General features: G+C 38.8%; 1 protein-coding gene across 5 annotated transcripts in view; it reads left to right on the top strand.

The window, feature by feature from the left end:
• Positions 1-24029, top strand: part of FCHSD2 (FCH and double SH3 domains 2) — a 354314-nt gene that overhangs the window by 186007 nt on the left and 144278 nt on the right. For all 5 annotated transcript variants that reach the window (XM_043992382.1, XM_043992381.1, XM_043992379.1 and 2 more), the window contains exons 6-8: positions 9103-9236; positions 11988-12042; positions 14599-14727. In XM_043992382.1, coding sequence (XP_043848317.1) covers positions 9103-9236; positions 11988-12042; positions 14599-14727 — 318 coding nt within the window. The remainder of the gene's footprint in view (positions 1-9102; positions 9237-11987; positions 12043-14598; positions 14728-24029) is intronic.

Genomic DNA, 24029 nt, shown 5'->3' with positions numbered 1-24029 from the left:
AGTATCCATTGTTTCCAGTTAAGCTCTCACACCATTCTAGTACACTGTGGTTTCAAGATGATAAATCACAATTTCAGATTCTTTCTTAAAACCCCAGTTTGTGAGCTTGTGATATATTAATATTAAACACAGAAATGTGTTTCTCTGTACAAAATATACAGAAAAGAGAGAAGTTCAGAAAGGGGAAACAAATAAGAAAGTGCTGGTACTGCTGCACTTAATTGTACACATGTGTGCATATATACAGTGTATACACTTTATATCTTTAATACATGTTATATATCTCATACATTCGTTTCTTTCTTTTCTTTCTTTTTTTTTTTCGGTGAGGCAATGAGGGTTAAGTGATTTGCCCAGGGTCATACAGCTAGTAAGTGTCAAGTATCTGAGGTAGAATTTGAACTCAGGTCCTCCTGACTCCTGGGTCGGTACTTTATCTACTGCACCACTCATTTCTTTAAAAAATATGTTATGTGCGGGGGCGGCTAGGTGGCACAGTGGATAAAGCACCGGCCCTGGATTCAGAAGTACCTGAGTTCAAATCCGGCCTCAGACACTTGACACTTACTAGCTGTGTGACCCTGGGCAAGTCACTTAACCCCCATTGCCCCTCAAAAAAAAATATGTTATGTGTAATAATCCAGGTTTTTACACACAGTCCCCCTTTTCTGGCCCTCTGTATATGGAAATTTTCACGTTGATTATTTTTCTAGTTTATAACAAAAAATATAAATACTAAACAAATATTGTAATAATATGTAGTTTTCATCCACACTGCAGTTGGTAATTTTATACTATTTAGCACTTAAAGATTTACCGAATCCTTTGCATACATTGCCATTTCATCCTCATCGCAGGTAGATAGCACAAGTGTTATTGTCCCCATTTTAGAGATGAGGAACTGAGGTATAGAAGAATGTTATGACCCAAGTACATTTTAAGCAAACTAAGTGCTGATGCAAAGCAACAGCCAGCATCTTCTTTCTAAGGTTATCCTCCACTTGCACTCTATGTACTGAAGATGAATGTTGTTGTTGTTGTTGTTTGCAAGTTATCTCCCCACTAGAATGTTGTTGTTTGTGTGTTTTCTTCAGAGGCAATCAAGGTTAAGTGACTTTCCCAGGGTCACACAGCTAGTAAGTGTCTGAGGCCAGATTGGAACTCGGGTGCTCCTGACTCCAGGACTTGTGCTCTTATCTAGTGCACCACCTAGCTGCTCCTTCCCCCACTAGAATGTCAGCTTCTGTGCATAGCTCAGTGTCTGGCCCATAGTAAGTACTTGATATATGCTGGTGACTGTTACTATTATTAAGTGACTTGCCCAAGGGTCAAACAAAAACATGGGGAGAAATAAGTAGGCAGAGGGTGGAATAGTCATGTTTTCTGATTCCAAATCCAGTATTTCTTTCCACTAAATTATAACTGACTCTTTTTGATAGTTCTCTCTGTGGGTGTTTCATATAATTTTTAGCTGATAAATAAGAAGCCTGACACTACGTTAATAGAGTCATAACCTTTAAGATCTGAAGGGAATTTAGAGGTCATAGGTCTTAGAATCAAGAAAACTGGATTAAGCCTCAACTTTAATGTTATATAAATATTAACTATCATCATTTTTATTTAGCTTTGTCATTTAGCCTGCCTCAGTTTATACCTCTGTGAAATGAGATAGTCCTTATAGTAACTACCTTCTAAAGGCTGTATGACAAAATACTGTGCAGGGGCAAGAAGGCTGAGGTCCAGTGGAAAGGCCATCCTATTTAGCAGCTAATGGCTGAGATAGCCTTGCAGAAAGCAATTTCAGTCTAGTGGTACAGTGGGAAACTAGATTGCAATGTTTTGAGAAATGAGTGAATAGTAAGAAAACAGAGGTAACAAATATAGATAGCATTTTCTGGTTGTTAAGCTATGAAAGGGAGGAAAGATATGATGGATACCCTTTTTTCCTTTTTTTCTTTTGAAGGGGCAATGAGGGTTAAGTGACTTGCCCAGGATCACATAGCTAGTAAGTGTCAAGTGTCTGAGGCTGGATTTGAACTCAGGTCCTCCTGAATCCAGGGCCAGTGCTTTATCCACTGAGCCACCTAGGTGCCCCAAGATGATACCTTTAAGGGGTAACAGGGTCAAGGGAAGGGTGTGCGTGTGCGTGTGTGTGTGTGTGTGTGTGTGTGTGTGTGTGTGTTTTGGGTTTTTTTTTTCTTTTAGAATAAAGGAGACCTGAAGCTCTTAGTAGTAGATAAGAGGGAAGGAGTTAGTAGATAAAGAAAAATGATGGATCATAGGATTTAGAGCTGGAGAAGATCTAGAATAGCATTTGGTATAATTTGTTAATTTCAGAGATGAGGAAACTGAAGCCTAAATAGTAAATAACAGAGTCAGAATTTGAACTTGGGTCTTCTGGCTCCAGATCTTTGTTGTTTACACTATATATACTATATTTTCTGTCTTGGCCCTTGCATTTTATGCTACTCTTTGCTCTGTTTGTTTTTTTAATTATCAAAACTACATTACTGATTTGTAAGTAGAATGTGGTCTGTCTCTCATGGTTTTTCACCCCCGTTGGCCTCATGTATCTGTATATTGTCATTTTTCCTCCCTCAAATGGGCTGCCTTAAAGTTCTGCATTGAACTTGGTCCCTTTTTTTTTTTTTTTTGGATGAATTATTTCTCCAGTATATTCATGAATAGTATTAAAAGTTACCCAAGGGGCAGCTAGGTGGCGCAGTGGATAGAGCACCGGCCCTGGATTCAGGAGGACCTGAGTTCAAATCCGGCCTCAGACACTTGACACTTACTAGCTGTGTGACCCTGGGCAAGTCACTTAACCACAATTGCCTCACACACACACACAAAAAAAAAGTTACCCAAATTCAGGGTGCTCCTAGTCCTACTAACGTGTCTTCTGCAAAGGTATTTAAAGCCCTTCACAATTGGATGTCAACCTATCTTTTCAAGCTCATTAAACATCCCCTTTACTGTTCCTCCAGTCTGTTCTATCCAATACGATTTCATCTCCCTTCTCCGCACACCTGTGTGGTGTTCCCCCTCCCTGGAACATGCATCACTCCTTTCCTCCACCTGTTCAAGTCTCTAGCTTCCTTCAAAGAGCACCCTGTATATGAGATCCTCTTTGATTTGTATTTACTCTATTTTTATCCTGTATATTTTTATATATGTTTTCTTCCCATAAAATGAAAGCTGTTTGTGAGTAGGGATTGTTTCATTCTTTGTATCTGAATCACCAGCACCAAACACAGTGCCTCCTGCATACTAGACTCTTAATGCTTGATGATTGATTGATTGAAATTATCTATCTTTACCAATGTAGACATGTAGCTGGTGCTTAACATATTTGTTAAATTGGCTTTATGTATGCATGTCAGCTCCCCCTTCTAGACTAACTCCAGGTGGGCAGGGACAAGTTTTCTTTTCCTAATTCCTCACACTGCACATAGTAAGCATTTGTTGTTGAATTGAATTGACTAAAAGCCAGGAAATGCTTGAAACATGCATTAAATAAATGCCTTTGTTAACTCAACTCAACATAGGAATTCCTTTCAATGAATAGCTTTGTCTGTTCCACAGAATGGATGTTTAAATGTCTATTTAAAAGAGAAATAGAGTTAAATTCAATTAAGCAAACATTTATTTAGTCCCTTTTATGTGCAGTGGCCAATCTTTTTTGCTAACAGATAAAAAGATGCCCACCCATGACATAGGTCCATCTCCCAAGAAGCTTAGAATCCATGGAAGTAGAGGGAGGGGGCCCAATTAAGGGGTGGAGTGGCAAGCATACACTAACTATGAAACAAAAGAAAGTGAGAAAACTGTAAGGTAGAGGTCAAGGCAGAGTATTATAAAAAATTTGAGGAGGGCAAGATCAACGTTCATCTTTAGCAGGCGCAGGGAGGGCTACAGAAAGGAACTGGACCTTAAAGGCAGAACTTCAGCAGATGGAGATATTTATGGGCAGGTGGGTCTACTTCTAGGCCACTGGGGTAGTAGAAGACCATTTCTGCTATAGTCCAAGTTGCTGTCAGCCTTCACCCAAGTGTAATTAATACTTTTTATGCACAATTCATTTGTCACTGTGCCCCTATTAATCCATGTCATGCTATATCTATGGTAGTTTTTGTCATCAGTAGATAGTTTTTTTCTAACCCTAGGGGTGCTTGGAATATGGGTCTGGAATCAACATTTAGTGGCCACAACAGATTATCATGATGGCCTGTGTGCATGTGTGTGTGTGTGTGTGTGTGTGTGTGGCAATTGGGGTTAAATGACTTGCCCAGGGTCCCACAGCTAGTAAGTGTCAAGTGTTTAAGCTCAGATTTGAACTCAGGTCCTCCCGAATCCAGGGTTGGTGCTTTATCCACTGTGCCACCTAGCTGCCCCATGATGGCCTTTATATAAAGGGTTGGGGATAGTAGGTGGTTTCATGAATCAATCAATTCTTTATTAAGTACCTACCATGTGCTGGGCACTGGAGTAGGCCCCAGGCATACAAAGACAAAAATGAAAGAGTCCTATATCTAAAGGGAATTATATTCTATTAGGGGGGGACAGTATATACATATGCAAGAATATACATATGTAACACCAATAGGCTCTCCCACCATAATGATAGTTATTTGTTACTGCATCTTTAAGAGATTTGGGGATCATGAGTGGTGATTGTTAACAGCTATTCCTTGAGGAGGTGGTGGCAAATATGTGTATGTGTTTTAACTTTGATCTTTGAGTTTGTGAAAAGATAACATTTAAACATCACCTTTAAGGAGTTTGAAATTTATGCCCCTCACTTCCTGCCAGAAAGGTAATGAATTTAAAATACAGCAAAAAATATACATTTTCGATTGTACATATATAACTTATATCAGACTGCTTTCTGTCTTGGGGAGGAGGAAGGGAAGGGAGGGTGAGAGAAAAATTTGGAACTAAAAATCCTATGAAAACAAATGTTGAAAACTATCCTTATATGTAACTGGAAAATAATAAAATACTTTAAAAAATATACATTTTCAGATATGGCCAACGTGGGAATATGTTTTTGCTGGACTATTCATCTATGTATTGTGGGCTTCTCTCTGCCCCCCATTTTCCCCTTCTATTTTTCTGGGGTGGGAGTGGGGGCTTAAGATAGGGAGAAAGTGGTAAGATGAGTAGATTAATTTTTTTTATTTAAGAAATTTCTCTCTATAAGAGGGAGGGGGAGACAACAGGAGTAAATTTAAGTGATATAAAAATTAAACTTGACAAAAATTATTATTTTGATAATAAACATTTTTATTTAAAGTTTTGAGTCCCAAATTCTATCCCTTCTTCCCACCCTCCCCCCTCCCAGGTGGTAAGCAATGAGATACAGGTTATACATCTGTAATTATGTAAAACATTACCATATTAGTCATTTTGTACAAGAAAACTTGAATAAAAGGAAAAAATGAAAGAAAGTAAAAAATAGCATGCTTCAGTCTGTGTTCAGTCAATATAAGTTCTTTCTTTGGAAGTGGTTAGTATGCTATAAACTTGATAAAAATTATTTTTAAAAGATATAAAAATAAAGAGTTTGAGAAAGGAATGTCAGAAATAGGGATTAGATTATGGCAAATGTCTATTTAAAAGGAAATACACTTAAATTTAGAAGCCATTGAGGGAGGAGATAACATACATATAATTATGAAACAAAGGAGAGTAAGATAGTAAGGTAGAGAGGGCAAGGATCACTTTGGTTTTTGGCCATGGAGCTGGGAAGGCTTCATAAAGGAACTAGACCTTGAAGGAGGGACCTTAACAGTTGAAAATATTTCTTGGGTGGTAGACCCCATTCAGGGAATAGTGTCAAATATTGAGCAAAGGGATATTTCTCATTTATAAATTGGTACATTATAAATTTTCAAAAGGCTCTAACTGTCCAATAAGAAGCCAACCAACATAGTTTGCTTCAATAATGGAAAACACTTGGTTGTGAATTTACTCTCAGAGAAGGGAAGGCTGATTGCACAGGAGAGCTCTTCTGTTTACAAACTGCATCTTGGTAACTTCTGCAGAGGGGAAGGATTCATGGAAATAAATGCAATTTTCCTGATGAGACTTTTATAGAATCTATTTAAAGCATTGAATTGTCAGCAAAATTCACTTTACCCTGTGCTTCTTGTATAAAACAAATTAATTAATGAAATGACTGAGTCCCCAGAGAGTGTTCAGCCAGGATATGGATATGAAGATAACACTCATTCAGCCTGGAACCTATGAGACTTCAGCATAGACTGAAATCCTCAAGTTGGGACCTGAACTACCCTGCCTGCCATGCCCACCAGACATCTTGACATCTGATACCAAATTAGGGTCTGTTCTTTCACTGCTTACATATCATGACAGATATCCCAGTCATGACACCGTGGAATTCCTGTTGGGCATCCTGATGTCCAGCAAATATTTATTAAGTAATTACTGAGGGGGGTGGCTAGGTGGCGCAGTGGATAAGGCACCGGCCCTGGATTCAGGAGTTCCTAAATTCAAATCCGGCCTCAGACACTTGACACTTACTAGCTGTGTGACCTTGGGCAAGTCACTTAAGCCCCATTGCCCCGCCAAAAAAAAAAAAGTAATCACTGAGAGCAGACGCAGGCGCTAGACTTGTGTTTTTGTTTTTTTACCATTCTTTATATTCTCAGTGTTTAGCACAGTGCCTGAAATGTGGTAATAAATGCTTATCCCTTGTCCAATATAAAGTCCAGTCCTTTTACATTTTGGATTAAATATAAACTCCTCTGTTTAGCATCTATTTAAAGTCCTTACAGTCTGTCTTCAGTTTACCTTCTCTAACTTTATACTTTACTCTGCTTCATGATCTGGCCAAACTGGTCTTCTTGCTATTCCCTACACATGCACTGACACTGCCTGTCCTTCTTTACCTCCCCCTCTTAGAATCCCTCCCTTGCCCCTCAAAATTACATTATTTTTACTGTGTATTTATTTATATGTGTGCATGTTATCTCCCTGATGATGAAATGTAAGCTCCTTGAGGGCAGAAACTGTATTATTTGCTTGATGCTTTATCTTCTACCTTCCTCCTCTTGTATCAAGAAAGGACAGGGGCAGCTAGGTGGTGCAGTGGATAAAGCACCGGCCCTGGATTCAGGAGGACCTGAGTTCAAATCCAACTTCAGACTCTTGACACGATCTGTGTGACCCTGAGCAAGTCACTTAACCCTAATTTCCAAGAAAGAAAGGAAGGAAAGATGAAAGGGATGGTTTTAGAAAAATCTGGGAAGACATTTGAGCTGATTCTATCTCCTGTTTGGCTATAAAATCTTCTCTTATCCATAGATCTGAAAGGTAAAAAAAAATGCTCTCCACCTCCAAAGAGAGAGAACTATTGAACTCTGATTGCAGATTGAAACAGGTTTTCTTTCACTTTCTTTATTTTTCTTATTTTTTTTTACAACATGGCTAATGTGGAAATGTTTTGCATGACTTCATATGTATAGTGGCTGTCATATTGCTTGCCTTCTCAATGGGTGGGGGAGAGGGAGGGAGAGAATTTGGGACTGAAAATAAAAATGTAAAATAAAACTCTAAAAATGAAGAAGATATATAATATTCAAAAATAAAAACCTAGTATTATATGATTTACAGTCTGGAGAGATCTTAAATAGCTTCTTGTCCAGGCCTTTCTTTCCATAGAAAGGGAAAATGAAGTCAGAGGCTTACCTATGTATATGCAGATAGCAAGTCTCATAGATGTTGTTTGAACCTCCAGACCTTCTGACTATACATACCACATTCTTTCTGCCACATCACTTTTCTTTCTCTGTGTGTATACATATATGTGTATAGAATTGTCTTTTTGTTCACAAGTTGGGTTTTTAGTAGGTGGTGGGAGATGAAGAGAAACTACATCAAAACAAAGTGTAGAAATAACTAGTAGAGAGGAAGAGCATGTGCAGTCCAAAGATAAAGGTCCTGCTGCCCTCTCCTATTTACTGTCTGTCTGTGTGACCGGCAGAAAGTCATTCAGTGATTCAGGGCCCCAGGTGATTCTTCTATAAATGAGGGACTTGAACTGACTGAGTACTTCTATTTCTAATGTTCTGCACTTGGGGGAAAAAGATAGAGCAGTGACAACAAAATTAGTTGGGTTTTTTGAGAGTGGAGGGAGGAATAAAAAAACTACAGGTAATAGTTTGAACTTAGGTTTTCTGCCTTTAAGTTCATTCCCATAATATACTGACTTTGAGAAACTGAGCCCCTTATTTTAAAGATGAGCACTCTTAAGTCCCAGAGAGCTCAAATGTTTTATCAAAAGTTACACAGTTTTGTCATAGATTCTGACTATGGGTCTAGATCCTCTGATCCCAAGTCCAGTGATCTTTGTCCTGTGTCACCCTTTTCCTCTTTGTCTAGCCTAAATTATTCATTTTTTCCCTTAGGAATCTAATTGGGAACTGGGGTACTGAGTAAAAGTGAGAAGATAAGAAGAGGCAGGGAAGAAGAGAGACAGAGAGGGACAAGGGGAGGGGGCCAATAGAGACTGTCAGAGAGAGAGAGAACAGCTGAAATACTTGCTGCCATTCTTCTTTTCTTGCCTCCTGCTGGCATTGTAGGCATCTAAAAAGGAACAGGGTCCCATGGTTGTTGATTTCTCGCCAGCTTTAGTGTAGTGTTGTCTGTCGGTTGCTGGCAGCTCTCATCTTCTTCCACTTGCCAGAGCAGAGAAGACAGGCGCTCTTTAAGGAAAGCCAAAAGTATTGATTACAATAGCACAGTCAAAAGAACACTGCACCAGGAGTTGGGAGACTTGGGCTTGATGCCCAACTTTGTCCCTAACCAGCTGAAAGACCTTGGCCAGATCACTTTACCTCTAGACCCAGTTTCCTTATCTGTAAATGAGGAAGCTCCCTAAGGTCTTTTCCATACCTAAAATTCAAGACTGTACATGCAAGCTATTTGCTGGGGTTGTAGGTTGTGTTTAGCTTGTTCAGAAGCCCAGAGACTAGTGCGGTTCCACGACTCTGACTTGGAGGCGCTATGCCCAGAGAAAACCCATTCTGTTTGAAGTTGACTGCTAAAATACTGATGATTTCACATTTTCTTTTGCAGTGTGTGGACCAGTTGACAAAGATCCAAACCGAGTTACAAGAGACAGTGAAAGATTTAGCTAAAGGCAAAAAGAAGTACTTTGAGACAGAACAGATGGCTCACGCGGTCCGAGAAAAAGCTGACATTGAGGCCAAGTATGTGTTTCTGAAAAAACGTATGCAAATCCATATCATTGTTGAAGGTTTTGTTGCCTACTTTTATTATGAGATAGAGGTTTGCTTTTCTGTTTCAATGGTTGTCTTGGACTTCTATGGTGCCTTTTCCTTCTGGATGGACATTGTTCAAATGGGCATGTGCGAGAGAACGATATTTACTAAGGCACATCCTTACTTGAAATAGATTATTGAAAACACTCAGAGGAAAAGTGGCTGACCTTGTCTTCTGGAAGACCCAAATTCAAGTCCCAACAATGACATGTACTGGCTGCCTTAAGTTAAATTAAGTTAAATTTTCATTTCATTATCAATGGCCAATCCATGAATAACTAAAACTGTGAATGTGAAACCTGCGAATGTCAAGGGATGACTGTATATGATTTTGCTGAAAGCATCATAATTTGGGGTGGGAGGGAGAGTGCCGACCTGGAATTTCACTGGTCTGGGAAGTTCCCAATGTGGAAACGCCCTCGATTGATGTAGACCCGGAACTTTTTAGTGACTAGAATATTGCCTGGAGACAAAAGAGGTTAAACTCATGAAGGGGTTGCTGTCTGCATTGGTGAAAGGTAGCATCTGCACTTAGAGACTTCCAAACCCTTGAAGAATTGTGGCATTGATATTAGGGCCTTACAACAATCCTGTGAAAGCATACAAGTGGCAGTATTCCCATTCTACGGAGGAACAGACCAAGGCTTCGGTAGGGAAAGGAGTTTTCAGAAGTCCCCCAGCAGGTAAGAAGCAGAAGCAGAGCTGACCCTGAGTTCTTCTACCCCTGAGTCCATGGTGCGTGTGCTGATCCCACGTAAGAGCTCAGGTAAAGCTTAAAGGGGAGACAGCCTTGGGTTACCATGGTGCCAAATCACATCTGTTTTCCAGAGCTACAAAAAGAAGTCGGACATCAACATCAAACGCAGACATCAGTAGCAGACTGTTCCTTTATATTCTAAAGATGTTCATAGTGAAGCCTCTTATTTCAGAACACATGCATCATAAGAGAGTATGGAGAACCCTCTTAATGGACTGGGTTCAACAAATAACTAGTGAGCCTCTTGGTACTTTTTGGAGAGGACTCTGCATAGTAAGGGAAGGGAGGAGAACCAGCATTTATGAAACTCCTGCTCTGGGCCAGGCATTGTGCTAAGCTCTTTACAAACATTATCTCATTTGATCCTCACCACAACCCCTACAAGCTAGGAGCTGATAGAGGTCAGTACAGTCCCTGCCCTCAGAAAGCTGCTTGTTTGCTAGAAGCTTCAGGACGACACAAATTCTTTACATGGATCCGTGCTCTCATCACTCCACCCATGCAGATAGCCACAATGCATAATAATACATATTAAGTATGTTTAAGTGAGGGGGGGGGGTAGAGGAAGAAGGACATTCCACGTAAATAAATGAATTCCTAGTCATCAAAGAACTCAGTGATGGATATGTCACAAATTAATGCGGCGGGTGGTCCTGGAAGGGTTTTATATGATGAAAGTGTGACAGGTAAAACTAAATGTGTCACAAAAAGTATGACTGTACAGCAGTGCCAAAACTCAAACTGCTGTCATCATCAGCATTGTTTTTATGATATAATAATAAATGAACCAGAATAGAGCACGCTAGGCCTACAAATAAGGCAACTGCTGTTGGCCCTTCAAAGTGGGATGGGCAAACCTTTAGGAACACACAGGCTGAGCTTAAAGAACCGAGCCTACTTATACACGAATGAGAAAGGCAGAACATTTCCCAGAGTGGCTTTAAGGTAGTTGACAAATTGAAGGTCACCTTCACTCTTTGATCTGCTACTCAGGCTGCTGCTGCTGGTGCCTTTTTCTTTAGACTTGTTAGCCGTCGTGGGGAGGCTGAGAATCAGTATTAAGAAACCAAACTAGAAAAGACCAAATGGGACTGGAATTCTTGCAGCCGTGTGATTCTAGACATTCTTAAATGACCCACCGACTCCATTCACCAGACTTCTGTTTTAAGGAGTCTTGTGTCTACACTGAAATGGTCTTCTCTTACAAATGATATTTTCACTGTTTTCCTTTAGGTCTAGGATCATTTTCCGGGATTGTTAAAATATTAAGTCCTCACCGTGTTTTGAACTAGCAGAATAAAATACATACACTTGTGGAGAGGGTCAGAGTGTGGACATATGTCCATTTATTTATGCATTCTTACCCAGTTCACCTCACAGGATGGTTATGAGGCAAGCATTTTTTAACCATACTAGTCAGCCCTATGCCCTATAGAAAGATGAGTTGCTATTTATTAGGAGCATTGTTGTTAATAAGTTGGGACCTAAGACCTGGCAAAGAGAGATTTTAGACTATATGGATAGCTTACATATATGTTTATATATATATATATATAAACAGGGGGCAGCTAGGTGGCGCAGTGGATAAAGTACCGGCCCTGCATTCAGGAGAACCTGAGTTCAAATCTGGCCTCAGACACTTGATACTTACTAGCTGTGTGACCCTGGGCAAGTCACTTAACCCCAATTGCCTCACCCTCCCCCCCCAAATTAAATATATATATATATATATATATAAACATACTTGTATAAATATACATACATATATATATTACTCCCTGTTTCTTTAAAAAAAAAGAATCTATTTCTAAAGTGTATTGATTTAAAAGAAAAATAATTTGTGATTTTCTCTTTGGGTTCTTTTTCCCACATTTTAACAAACACCTGAAAATACTAATCTTTTCTATTGATTTTTCCTATAGGTCCAAACTTAGTCTTTTCCAGTCAAGAATCAGTTTACAAAAGGCAAGTGTAAAGGTGAGCTTCTGCAAACTGTTGTTACCAAATGGAAAATCCTATAGAGATATTAGAAATTTGGTGATTATTCCTTTTGTCTTTCAAAAACACCCAGACTTAAGAAGTGCCTCATCCCCAGTGCTCAGGGATTTAGAGGCCTCCCATATCAAGTCCAGGAACCTGATGTTGCCTACCTGACCCAGCCCCAAAAGTGATTTCTCTCTTATGAAAACCATAGGAATGAAAAAAATCTGATTTTGTTTTTTACAGGATTACTGAGATAGGAGAAAAGAATAATACTGAGGCAACTGGTATTTTAGCAAAGCCTTTGATAGTCACAGGGGCAGGCAGCTAGGTGTCACAGTGGATAGAGTGTTGGCCCTGGAGTCAAGAGTTCAAATGTGACCTCAGACACTTATTAGCTGTGTGACCCTAGGCAAGTCACTTAACCCCAGTTGCCTTGAACTTCTGGGGTCATCTTTAGTCATCCTGATCTACATCTTGCCACTGGACCCAGATGTCTCTGGAGGAGAGAGTGAGGTTAGTAACCTTGCATAACCCTCCCTTACTTAAATCCAGTTCATTGCAAGTCATGACATCACCCTGATGTTATGGTCCTCTTTAAGAACAAAGGACAAGGGGCAGCTAGGTGGCACAGTGGATAGAGCACCGGCCCTGGAGTCAGGAGTACCTGAGTTCAAATCCAGCCTCAGACACTTAACACTTACTAGCTGTGTGACCCTGGGCAAGTCACTTAACCCCAATTACCTTACTTAAAAAAAAAAAAAAAAGAACAAAGGACAAAACAACAACAACTGATTGTCATGGAATTTTCATTGAAAAGATGAAGACTGGTGTGCTAAATAACAGATATAGTGGGGTTTAGAGCTGATCAGATTAAAGAAAGGGGATCATTGACTAATGGTTTGTTTTCAGCTTGGCACAAGGTCTCCAGTGGGGTGCCCCAGGGATCTCTGTTTGGTCCTATGCTATTTAACATTTTTTATCAATGACTTTAGTAAAAGCAATGATAGTATGATCAGCCCCGTGGTAAATAACACCAAGTAGAAGGGATAGCTAACACAGTGGATGACCAAATCAGAATCTAAAAGGATCTCTACCGGCAAGAGTCTTGGGCTGAAAATAATGAAATTCAATTTATTAGAGATAAGTATAATGTTTTAAACATGAGTTTAAAAAAATCAGCTTCATAAGTACAAGAAAGAGAGAGGCAGGGCTAAGCAAAAATTCATTTGAAAGAAGACCTAAGAGCTTCAATGAACTTGATATTCAGTTAGTACTAACAGTATGATATGGTAGCCAAGAAAACTAATGTGATCTTCAGTTGTGTTGAGAAGCTATATCACCTCTGAGAGTTTGAAGGTGACAAGTAAGAGCCTGTAGAAATGAGGGGACAGTTCCACTGTCCTCTACCCTGGGCAGACCACATGGGGAATGTTGGGTCAGTTCTGGGCACCACACTGTGAGTAGGACATTGGTATATAAGAGAACATCCAGAGCAGACCACACATGATGGAGAAGGGTCCCTTTATCTATTATCTAAGCTCACCAGTCTTCATCTTGATCCCAGAAGACAAAACAAGGAGTAGCAGGTAGAAGGGACAAAGAGACAAGCATAGAATTGATGTAAAGAAAAATTTCCTAAGCAGTAGGGACATTCCAAGTGACTTGGGAGAGTAGTGGGGACCTCTGCCCTATCTCTTTAAACAAATGGATGTTGACTTGGTGGGTGAGTTGTAGAGGATTTCCTTCTCAAGGTGTGAGTGAGATTGGTGGCTACTGAGGCCCCTTCTAACTGAAATTCTTTGTTCCATGTTAGAGACTTAGAACAGGAAGTGGTCTCAGACATCATCTAAGCTAATATCCTGCACTCTAATCTCATCTATAACATTTCTAATAGTGATCAACTGTCCTCTGCTTAAAGATCTGCAGTGATGGAGAACTAAGACAGTCTATTCTATTTGTGAACAATTCTGCAAAACCCCTGCTTTGTCCCACTGTACTTAATCCTAGTGCTGTCCTTTATGGACATGCAGAAAAAATATCTCTTCCCCAGGTGAGACCTTGAAATATTTGAAGACAAGGGGCAGCTAGGTGGCACAGTGGATAGAGCACCGGCCCTGGATTCAGGAGGACCTGAGTTCAAATCTGGCCTCAGACACTTTACACATTTACTAGCTGTGTGACCCTGGGCAAGTCACTTAACCCCAATTGCCTCACACACAAAAAAAGAAAAAGAAAATACGAGCATTTATGTGCATGTTCTTTGGATCTCACAGTATCTGACAGTGTCCTACTACCCTAATTGATTTGGAATTAGTCAATAATATTTGGTAATTGTTTGAAGACATATAACAAATATGACTGCTTCTGTAGACCCTCATAGCTTAGACATACATGCCGGAGGATATGGGGAGAAAGAATGAAATGGATCATTGTTACTCGCCTGCTTTTATCTTGGTGGGGCTCCTGATAGGGTTGGGTGAAAATTATACCATTATGTGTGCTCCACAGTTCGAAGCAATTTGTTTTTGTTTATTTGTTTTTCTATTTTAGTTAAAAGCTCGGCGGTCAGAGTATAATTCCAAAGCTACCCACGCCAGGAATGACTATCTTCTCACATTAGCTGCCGCTAATGCACACCAGGACCGTTACTATCAAACCGATTTAGTGAACATTATGAAGGTAATGTTTCTGTGCGGGATGGTTTGGTTCATGACAAGTTTCCTGTGATCCAGTCATTCCTCTTATGTATCAGTGAAGCTCTATGTAATCAGAAGTAGTAGATATGGATAGATAATCCCCAACTGAGTTCATGTTGACCTTCAACTCTCAAATGCTGTTACACTCAAGTAAATTCCTTGGAAATTGGGGACATGGATTTTAGAGGTTCAAGTTGCAGAGGACTAGGCCTGGTGGGGAAGATGGAAGAAGTGACTTTTCTGTGACCATCATATGCAATAGACCAGGGAGATGCAGATGTGACATGAAGTGCTTTGCAAACTGAAGTACTATAGAAATGTTAGCTATTATCATCAGCTTTTATTGTCTAGTTGAATGTAACCTCTTTGATGGATTATTTTTTTTTCTTTGATATCCCCATGGCCTAGCACAGTGCCTTCTGTCTAGGTACTTACTACAAATCCTTGTGCTCAATAAATTAATAGTAACTTTGTTGCTTATTTGTTGTTACTAACTATATAGTAACTAACTAATAGTAACTTGTTCCAGGATTGTTATCTTAAATCTTTGAGTTTAAAATGATGACAAGGGGCAACTAGGTGGTGCAGTGGATAAAGCACCCTCCCTGGATTCAGGAGGACCAGAGTTCAAATGTGCCCTCAGACACTTGACACTGGCTGTGTGACCCTGGGCAAGTCACTTAACCCTCATTGCCCTGCAAAAAAGTTAAATAAAATGACAAGTAGAATCTTTCTTTAAAAATTGTTTAGGGGCAGCTAGGTGGCGCAGTGGATAAAGCACCGGCCCTGGATTCAGGAGTACCTGAGTTCAAATCCAGCCTCAGACACTTGACACTAGCTTTGTGACCCTGGGCAAGTCACTTAACCCCCATTGCCCTGCAAAAAAAAAAATTGTTTAGAATGGTCTTTTTAAGAATTGAAAGATTTGAATTTAAATAAGTTATATCAGGATTTGAATTAATTTGTTCCAAATCCATTTTAAAGATAAGCTTAAGCATATGATAAAGAATTGGAGCTCTTAAAAGGAAAGATGTACAGTTTGAAATACAATGGAGAAACATGAATAAAAACAAATTCCTCCCCATAAGTTGTGAAATTTTAGAATTGAGGCAGGGGAGTTTGAATCTTCCATTTTCCTCTTGATAAGTAATGTTTCTAGATAAAAAGTATTAGAAGCTTTAACTGTTTTTTATGTACATTTAGCAAATATTTATGAATTGAACAGCTTATATGTGCATATTACATTGAATTTGGCCTCTCCCTGGGAAATTGTTCTAACTTCCCACTTAAAGCTATCTGTTGCTGTGCCCTTGTAGTCAGATGAATGATTTCATTAGAAATCTTGAGAAGGCGAACCCAATGACCAGTCTGAAAGCAAGGCAGTTACATCAGGAAGTGGGTAGTTAGTGGTTTGGGCTAGGGAGCACCCAGAAGCATGTAAAATGCCTCTGCTGGATGTCAGGGTAACGAAAGATAAATGTTTGCCAAGACCCAATGACTATACAAATGTTTGTTGTCTCTTATGGAGACAAAAGTCATCTGAACTGATAGATAACCAGAAAAAGTCATAAAAGGAAAATACTTTAGGACACAGAATCATTCAAAATAAGACTGGCGTATTAGAGCATCTTGTATGAAAATGAGCGTTGGTCAGATGAGATGTAAAGTTGTCTCTACATCCTGATCTTCTATGCAATATTTGCATTTTTCATGCCCCACATTCTTCCTCATTTCCACACAGCTCTGTGTAACAGCTTTGTTCAGTTCAACAGCCACATTAAGTGTGCAAGACATTGTTTGAACTAGCACCATGTATTGACTTCCAGACCATCTGTCTTAGAACAATCTCACCCTTTCTAGTTACATGTGAAAATTTCCATTTGGATTCTCCCCCAGCATCTTTAATTTTACACTGAAGATTGAAACCCTTCTCTTTTTTTCCACAATACCTTTGCCATGTCTAAATTGTTGACTCCACCCCCATCCCCTCATTTCTCAAGACTCTTGATCTTGGGATCTCTTTCAACCAATATGGCACCAAGTCCTGCTCCCAGCTTTTTTCAGTCTTTATTGCTTTTGTAGCCAGGAATCCTTTCATAATTTAATTATTTCTTGCTGTTCTCTAGTCACTCTTTTCCTACTACTTGAATCCTTACTTTATATTAGAGCCTTAAGCACAGTAGCTAGTCAGTAAATCAGTGCACAGCATGTTGGACTTGAAGTCTGAAAGATTTTAATTTTCCTGGTTCAAAAACTTAATAGCTCTGTGACCCTGGGGTAAGTCAATTAACCTCTCAACCTCAGTTTCCTCTTCTGTAAAATCAGTATTTTACCTGCTTCACAAATTGTGAGAATCAAATGAAATAACACATATAAAGTGATTTGTAAATCTTAAAGCACTAGATAAATGCTAGCTACTTCATCATTATTATTATTATTAAAGTTGATTAAATTGATACTTTGATAAGAATAAGTGATGTTCTATGCTTAGATATTAGGTATTCAGGCTCTTCAGTTAGACTGTAAACCATTTCAGGCAGTATTATATACTAGATAGAAAACTGGCCTTTGAGTCAAGAAAAACTGGTGTCACATCCCATCTCTTACATGTATGTCTTTTGGGGTTTTTTTGGTTTTTTGGGGGGGGGGCAATGGGGGTTAAGTGACTTACCCAAGGTCACACAGCTAGTAAGTGTCAAGTGTCTGAGGCCGGATTTGAACTCAGGTACTACTGAATCCAGGGCCGGTGTTTTATCCACTGCGCCACCTAGCTGCCCCTTACATGTATGTCAATGAAATCACAGGTCCAGTTCCTATCCTGCCCTTAATGTCAGGGTAAAATAGGAGCACAGTGTTGGTTGAATGTTGGCATTCTAATACTGTGCCTTTGTTTCTTTGGGAAGCTTGGGATTATTAAAGGAGCTTTGTAATTTGCTGAAGGCAATCTTGTCCACTCTCTTCTTCCTTTTAACTCTAAAACCAACTCACTGTCCATCTATATTGTCTGTCTCAGATATACATAATGATGGACAGGGAAAATTTATGTTAAGAAAAAAAATACTCCCAACAAGTAGTGTCCTAAAATAAGATGAACTGTCTGAGACTTATCCAATTCTTTCCATAATTTCTTATAGAGGAATCACTTCCTATCCTCTCACAGTCTTCTGAATCATCTTGAAACATCTTGGTTCACAGTTCAATTGAAACTGCCCTCTACAAAATCAGCAGTGATCTCTTAATTGATAAATATGATGTGCTTTTCTCTGCCTTTGTCTTTCTTGAACTCTTTGCAACATTTGCCCCTGTTGCCTTGGATACTTTTCCCGCATGCTTTCTCCTCCTTAGGTTTTCATGGCACTGCTCTTTCTTGGTTCCCTTATCTGTCCAACTGCAGCTTTGTAAATTTCTTTGCTAGCTCTTTATGTCACACCCACTAACCATGAATATCCCCTAAGTAAGTCTCTGTCTTGGACCCCCTTCTCTTTCCTTTCTATTCTCTCACTTGGTTTCCTCATCTGCCCCTGTGGATTCAGTTATCATCTTTATGTAGATGATTTCCATATCAATTAAATAAGTGCTTACTCTGTGCTAAGGATAGAAAAAGAAGTAAAAAGACAATCTCGACCCTCAAGGAGCTTACAGTCTAATTCTATTATTATTATTATTTTGCAGGGCAATGGGGCTTAAGTGACTTGCCCAGAATCACACAGCTAGTAAGTGTCTGAGGCTGAGTTTGAACTCAGGTCCTCCTGAATCCAAGGCTGGTGGCACCTAGCTGCCCCCAGCTTACAGTCTAATGGGGGAGAAAACATGCAAATAACTATATACAAAGCAAACTAGATACAGGAAAATAGGAAATAATTAAAAGAGGGAAAGCATGGAATTAAAAGGGCTTCCTTCTCTTGAGCTTCAGTCATGCATCACCAAGTGCCTTTTGGACATCTTGACCCTTCAGATGTTTCAAACCTAGTATGTCCAAACCAGGACATCTTTCCCGCTAAACCTCCACTTCTTCCGAACTTCTCTGTTACTGTCAGAGTACCACTATCCTCTCAGTCACCAGATTTCAGGGTCAATCCTTGTACCATCCTCAACTCCTCACTTTTATTCACCCCATGTATCTAATCTGTTACCAATTTTGTCATTTCTACCTTCACAATCTCTCTCATATGTGTCCTCTTCACTCACTGAGCCACCACCCTACAGAACCTTATCACCTCTCACCCAGACAGTTACAACAGCTTAATTGGTCTTCTGCCTCAAGTCTCTTCCAACTCCAACCCCTCCTCTACTCAACTGACAAGGAGGTTGTTCTAAAGTATAGGTCTGATCATGCAGCTCCTCTGTTGAATGAATTCCAGTGATTTCCTATTACTTCCAAATAAATAAAAGCCTCCTTTAGCATTTAAGACTCTTCACAGCATGGCACTTTCCTGCTTTTCTAGTCTCCTTATCCTTTACTCCTCTCCACACATTCTATGATCCTTAGCCATGAAACTCCATCTCCCATGTCTGTGCCTTTGACCTGGCTACCTTCAAGACTCAGCACGTATCTCAGATTCTGCAAGAGGCTCTTCCTGGTGAGCTCAGCTGCTAATGCTTTACCCTCTAAGGTTACCTTCCAGATATCTAGACTATCTAGATCTTATATGTATCTAGTTATTTACAGGTTGTCTCCCTCCCACTAGGATGTAAACTCCTTAAGGTCAGGGACTATTTTTGCCTTTCTCTGTATCCTTCCCTAGTGCCTAACACAGTGCCTCTCACATAGTAGGGCTTAATAAATGCTGCTTGACTGGCTAACTACTTAAACATTAGTTGTATAATAGTTACTTAATACTGGTTCACCAATAAGTCATGAAGGTGAGGTGACTGATGGGAGTAAAGGAACATCACTTGAAAATGTAACTTTAGTATTTTGAGAAATGAGAAAGTCTCTTAATCAGATACTATGAAATTTGCTATTTGTCGGGAGTGCTATATGAGGATTTATGCTTTGGATAAGATTTAGACTTGCAAGATTGTGTTGTCCAGATCTTGAGCTTCCATAAGACTACTCTATTTATGCAACATAATAAGTAGCTTCTAAAAGTAAATAACTTCACTCTTCAATGATCCATAATTTCACTGGCATTGGTCCTCCTTCTGCCAATAACATCCCTCCCTCTACATCTCAGCAGAATAATTGTATAAGTTTTAACTTGAAAAACTCATTACCTATAGCTGCCTGTAGCAGTCATCTCTGCATTTAGCCAGACTGTTCCTTGGATGACAGACTCAGCCCATAAGTTCCCCAGCCCATTGTCAAAGGTCAAAGACTAACCGTTACCTCCAAAAACTGAGGGTCATCTTCATCCCAGAGTGAGGGAGAGGGAGTACCTTAGTTAAAAACAAAAATACCTAAGTTAGATAGATACATTCTAGTGGGAGGGAGACAACATGTAAATAACTAGATACATACAAGATCTATATAGTCTTGATATCTGGAAGGTAACCTTAGATTGAAATACCAGTTCCCTGAAGTTGAAATAGGAAAGTTTGCTAAGTTATTATTAGCATTCCTATGACCAAGGAGATATTTTCCACACATAGGATCATAATGAATGTTTATAGGATGGAACTGAACAACTGAATTGAATATAAGATAAACTCTGCAGACACTGCAAGTCATTCACCTGCCAGAAAGAGAGAAGTTGAAAGAGGTCAAGTAGGGTCAGCAATGTGTACAGTCAGGTATTTTTAAGAGCTTCTCACTTCTTACTAGAAGCAAATCCATCAGAAAGGGTATATTTGCATAGTTGTTTTTTAAGCTTTTGAATAACAAATCCCAGTAAAATAAAAACATAAATTTGTGACTCACATATTCTTGAAGTCTACAAAGGTACTCAACAATTTTGAAGAATTTGATTCAGCTGATTTTCCCCCAAAAAAAGTGCTTGTCAGCTTGAGAAAAAATAAGAAACTGCATCAGCTTGCTTATCTTAGAATGGTTGGCACCTGGGCTAGTTTTTGCTGCATTCTTGGCTTTGGAATTCAGTGTGTTCTCACATTGAATAATGACTAACATTTATATAGCACCTACTATGTGCCAAACACTGTGCTAAGTGCTTTACAAATGTCATCTCATTTGATCTTCATAACAACTCTGGAAGCAGCCATTATTATTATTATTATTATTATCCCCATTTTATAGTTGAAGAAACTGGGGCAAATAGTTCTGTGATTTGCCCAAGGTCACTCAGTGTGTATGCCTGATTCCAGGCCCAACACTATCCACTATGCCACTGAGCTGCTTCATTTCCTTAATCTCAAATAAGGTATACATAGGAGTATCCCTTAATAAATAATACTTTTTCTCAGATTGTGTTTTCTGCATAAATCACATTAGTAAATATTGAAAACACACACATAGAGAGAGTGTGTGTGTGCGTGCGTGTGTGTGCGTGTGTGTGTGTGTGCGCGCGCGCGTGCGCTCAGTAAGGCCCTACTGATCCCTTCCCTTGCCATCTGTAATACCCTTCACCCTTAGACTCCGCCCTTCTGATTTACTTATCATGTGTTATCATAAAGTATGTTTATCTGCACGTGTCCTAGCCCTGTGAGCCCTCCACAGGCCTGTATTGTATTCTATTGTACTCTACTCACAGTGCGTGCTTGTGTTTTGTTAAATTGATTGAGGTGACCCTGCAATGTAAACTTTCCATTTATGATGATATATCTACACCAAAACTATAGCAGTGTTGTACTCTGCTTTAATTTCACATGCTGTCTGTCCAAGAATATTTTATACATTAACTTCTACAGTGTAAAATCCCATGGAAAGTTTTATGATTTGTTTATATTCCAGTACTGTCATAAGTGCCATCTTCCTTGGCTGCATATCAACCTATTTATTATCTTCTTGGCAGTATCTTTTCAAACTTAATCCTTATTATTTTATAACTGTAGTAAATTCAACAGAAACTGTGAACCAAGGGGCTTTTTAGTTTTAATTTTAAGCCCTAATTGCAATGGTGAGCCAACTTAAAACTTTAGTACTCAATTCATTTGTTCAACAAATAAGGATTGATCACTGACTATGTTCTGACCCTCATATTTGGTCCTATATGCTCTAAAAAGTAGAATAAGACATGGTCCTGCTTGCTGGAGCTTAAAATTTTGGTTCTACTTACTTGCTATGTGATCAAGAAAGTTACTTCATCTCTGTGCCTCACTGGCCTCTTCTTGTAAAAATGACATTTGATACCTGTATGACCTGTATGGCAAGGTTGTACTTTATAAACTGCAAAGTGCCACATAAATGTTAGCTCTTATTGTTAATGAAGAGGGGTGCCCAGATAATACGATGCCTGGGAGAAAGCAAGGAAAAATCGATTACTAAGGGTGTCCAAAAGAAGAAGGGAATATATCTTCACAGGGAAAAACTGAGGCAGACACAAAGGAAATGATGTCTGAGTTGTACCTTGGAAAATGACAAAGATGGAGAAGAAGAGGGTTAAATGTAGAAGAAATAGTATGAGCCAAGGTCTAGAGGCAAAACAATGGAATAAGTAACAGGATCCATTTAGGCTGTGTTCTTTAGGGTATGTGCAAAATGGTTTTCATTCTGAGACTTTTTGAGGCAGTGTTTCTAGATGCTTGAACATGGTTACCTTCAGCTCCAACCTCATTGTGTTGGCAAAGATCATGGGATTGGTTTTGTAGTCTTAAAAGGAAGCAGCATGTCAACAGAGAGAAAGCTCAACGTTTGTTTTTTTTTTACTGTTTGTGTTTCAGCAAATTTTTGTCTCTTTAGCCTATCAGTCATCTATCAAGTGCCTTCCCTCTTTTGTCTTTTCTTTTCAAATTGTTTGGACAAGAGGAAATAAAATGATTTAGCCAGGCTCTCTGGTGGCTATTGATTAAGGTTCCCATGCTGATGTAGCACTGTTAAATAATAAAATGGGCTTAGATAATGTTTCCTAAATGTCGAATTAGTCTGTAATTGAAAATAATCACAGGTTGCAGATTAGAATTTTTTTTTCTTTAGAGAAACTTAAATTTGCTTTTAGTTTAGATATTGTTGAGGACTTACATGTCTCTTCAGTGGCCTTTGGCTTTGTATGCCAATGTGTTATTATCAGCAGTGTTTTAAATTAAATTCAGCTATGTAGACTGTTTGGCAGTATATTCCTTCCACACAAACAACATCCTCAAAGTGCTCTGGTTTGCTAAAAATATACTTCCTAATTTGGCTTTATAAATTTCAGTTCTCTGTTGTATCTTTTTAATTTTTTAGTGAATTTTAATCTTTTTTATGTTTGAATCAATTAATAGGTATTGAAAAACAGTATATTTATGTGATATAATGAAAAGAACACTATACTTAAAAGCTATAGGTTCAAATCTCATCTATGCTTTTAACTTTTAAAAATTGTTATATATTTATTTTTAATGTTCTTTTCTTTTTAAATTTTGAGTTACACATTCTCTCTCTCTTCCCAATCCTCCCACCACCCACTAATAAGGAAAGTGACATGGTTTCAATTATACATGTGAAATCATGCAAAACATAATTCCATATTGGCCATATAACTCCCCCAAAAGCAAGAAAAATAAAGTGAGAACCATTTTCCAGTTGATGAGCATGCCCTCGGTTTCTAATTCTTTGCTGTCACAAAAGGGGCTGCTATACATATTTTTGTATATATAGGTCAATTTCCTTTTTCTTTGATCTCTTTGGTATGCAGACTTACTAGTGATATTGCAGGGTCAAAGTGTAAGCAAAGTTTGGGTATAGCTCCAAATTTTTCTCCAGCATAGTTGGACCACTTCACTATTCCACCAACAATTCATTAATGTACCTATTCTCTCTCATCTCCAGCATTTGTCATTTCTGATGGGTGTAGAGTGGTACCTAAGAGTTATTTTAATTTGCCTTTCTCTAATTAATAGTAATTTAGAGCATTTTTTCATGATTATAGATAACTTTGATTTCTTCATCTGAAAACTGCCCGTTCATATCCTTTGACCATTTGATATTGAGGCTCTTATTTTTATAAATTTGAATTTAATTTAATTTTTATAAATTTTTATAAATTATAAATTTGACTCAATTCTATAGTCAGTATATGTTTGAGAAATGAGGCCTATATCAGAGAAACTTGCCATAAATTTTTTGATATTGCTTCATTGTCTATAACTTTTAGCAAAATGTAGTTTCTCTGGTTATCTCTTTAATTAGGTCTATTTTTGCTTTTGTTTTGGCTGAGATCATGATTGCCACCCCTGCCTTTTTTAACTTCA

This window comes from Dromiciops gliroides, chromosome 3 (assembly GCF_019393635.1).
Source record: "Dromiciops gliroides isolate mDroGli1 chromosome 3, mDroGli1.pri, whole genome shotgun sequence".
Classification (NCBI taxonomy): domain Eukaryota; kingdom Metazoa; phylum Chordata; class Mammalia; order Microbiotheria; family Microbiotheriidae; genus Dromiciops; species Dromiciops gliroides.
This window is presented reverse-complemented; position numbering and strand designations above follow the sequence as displayed.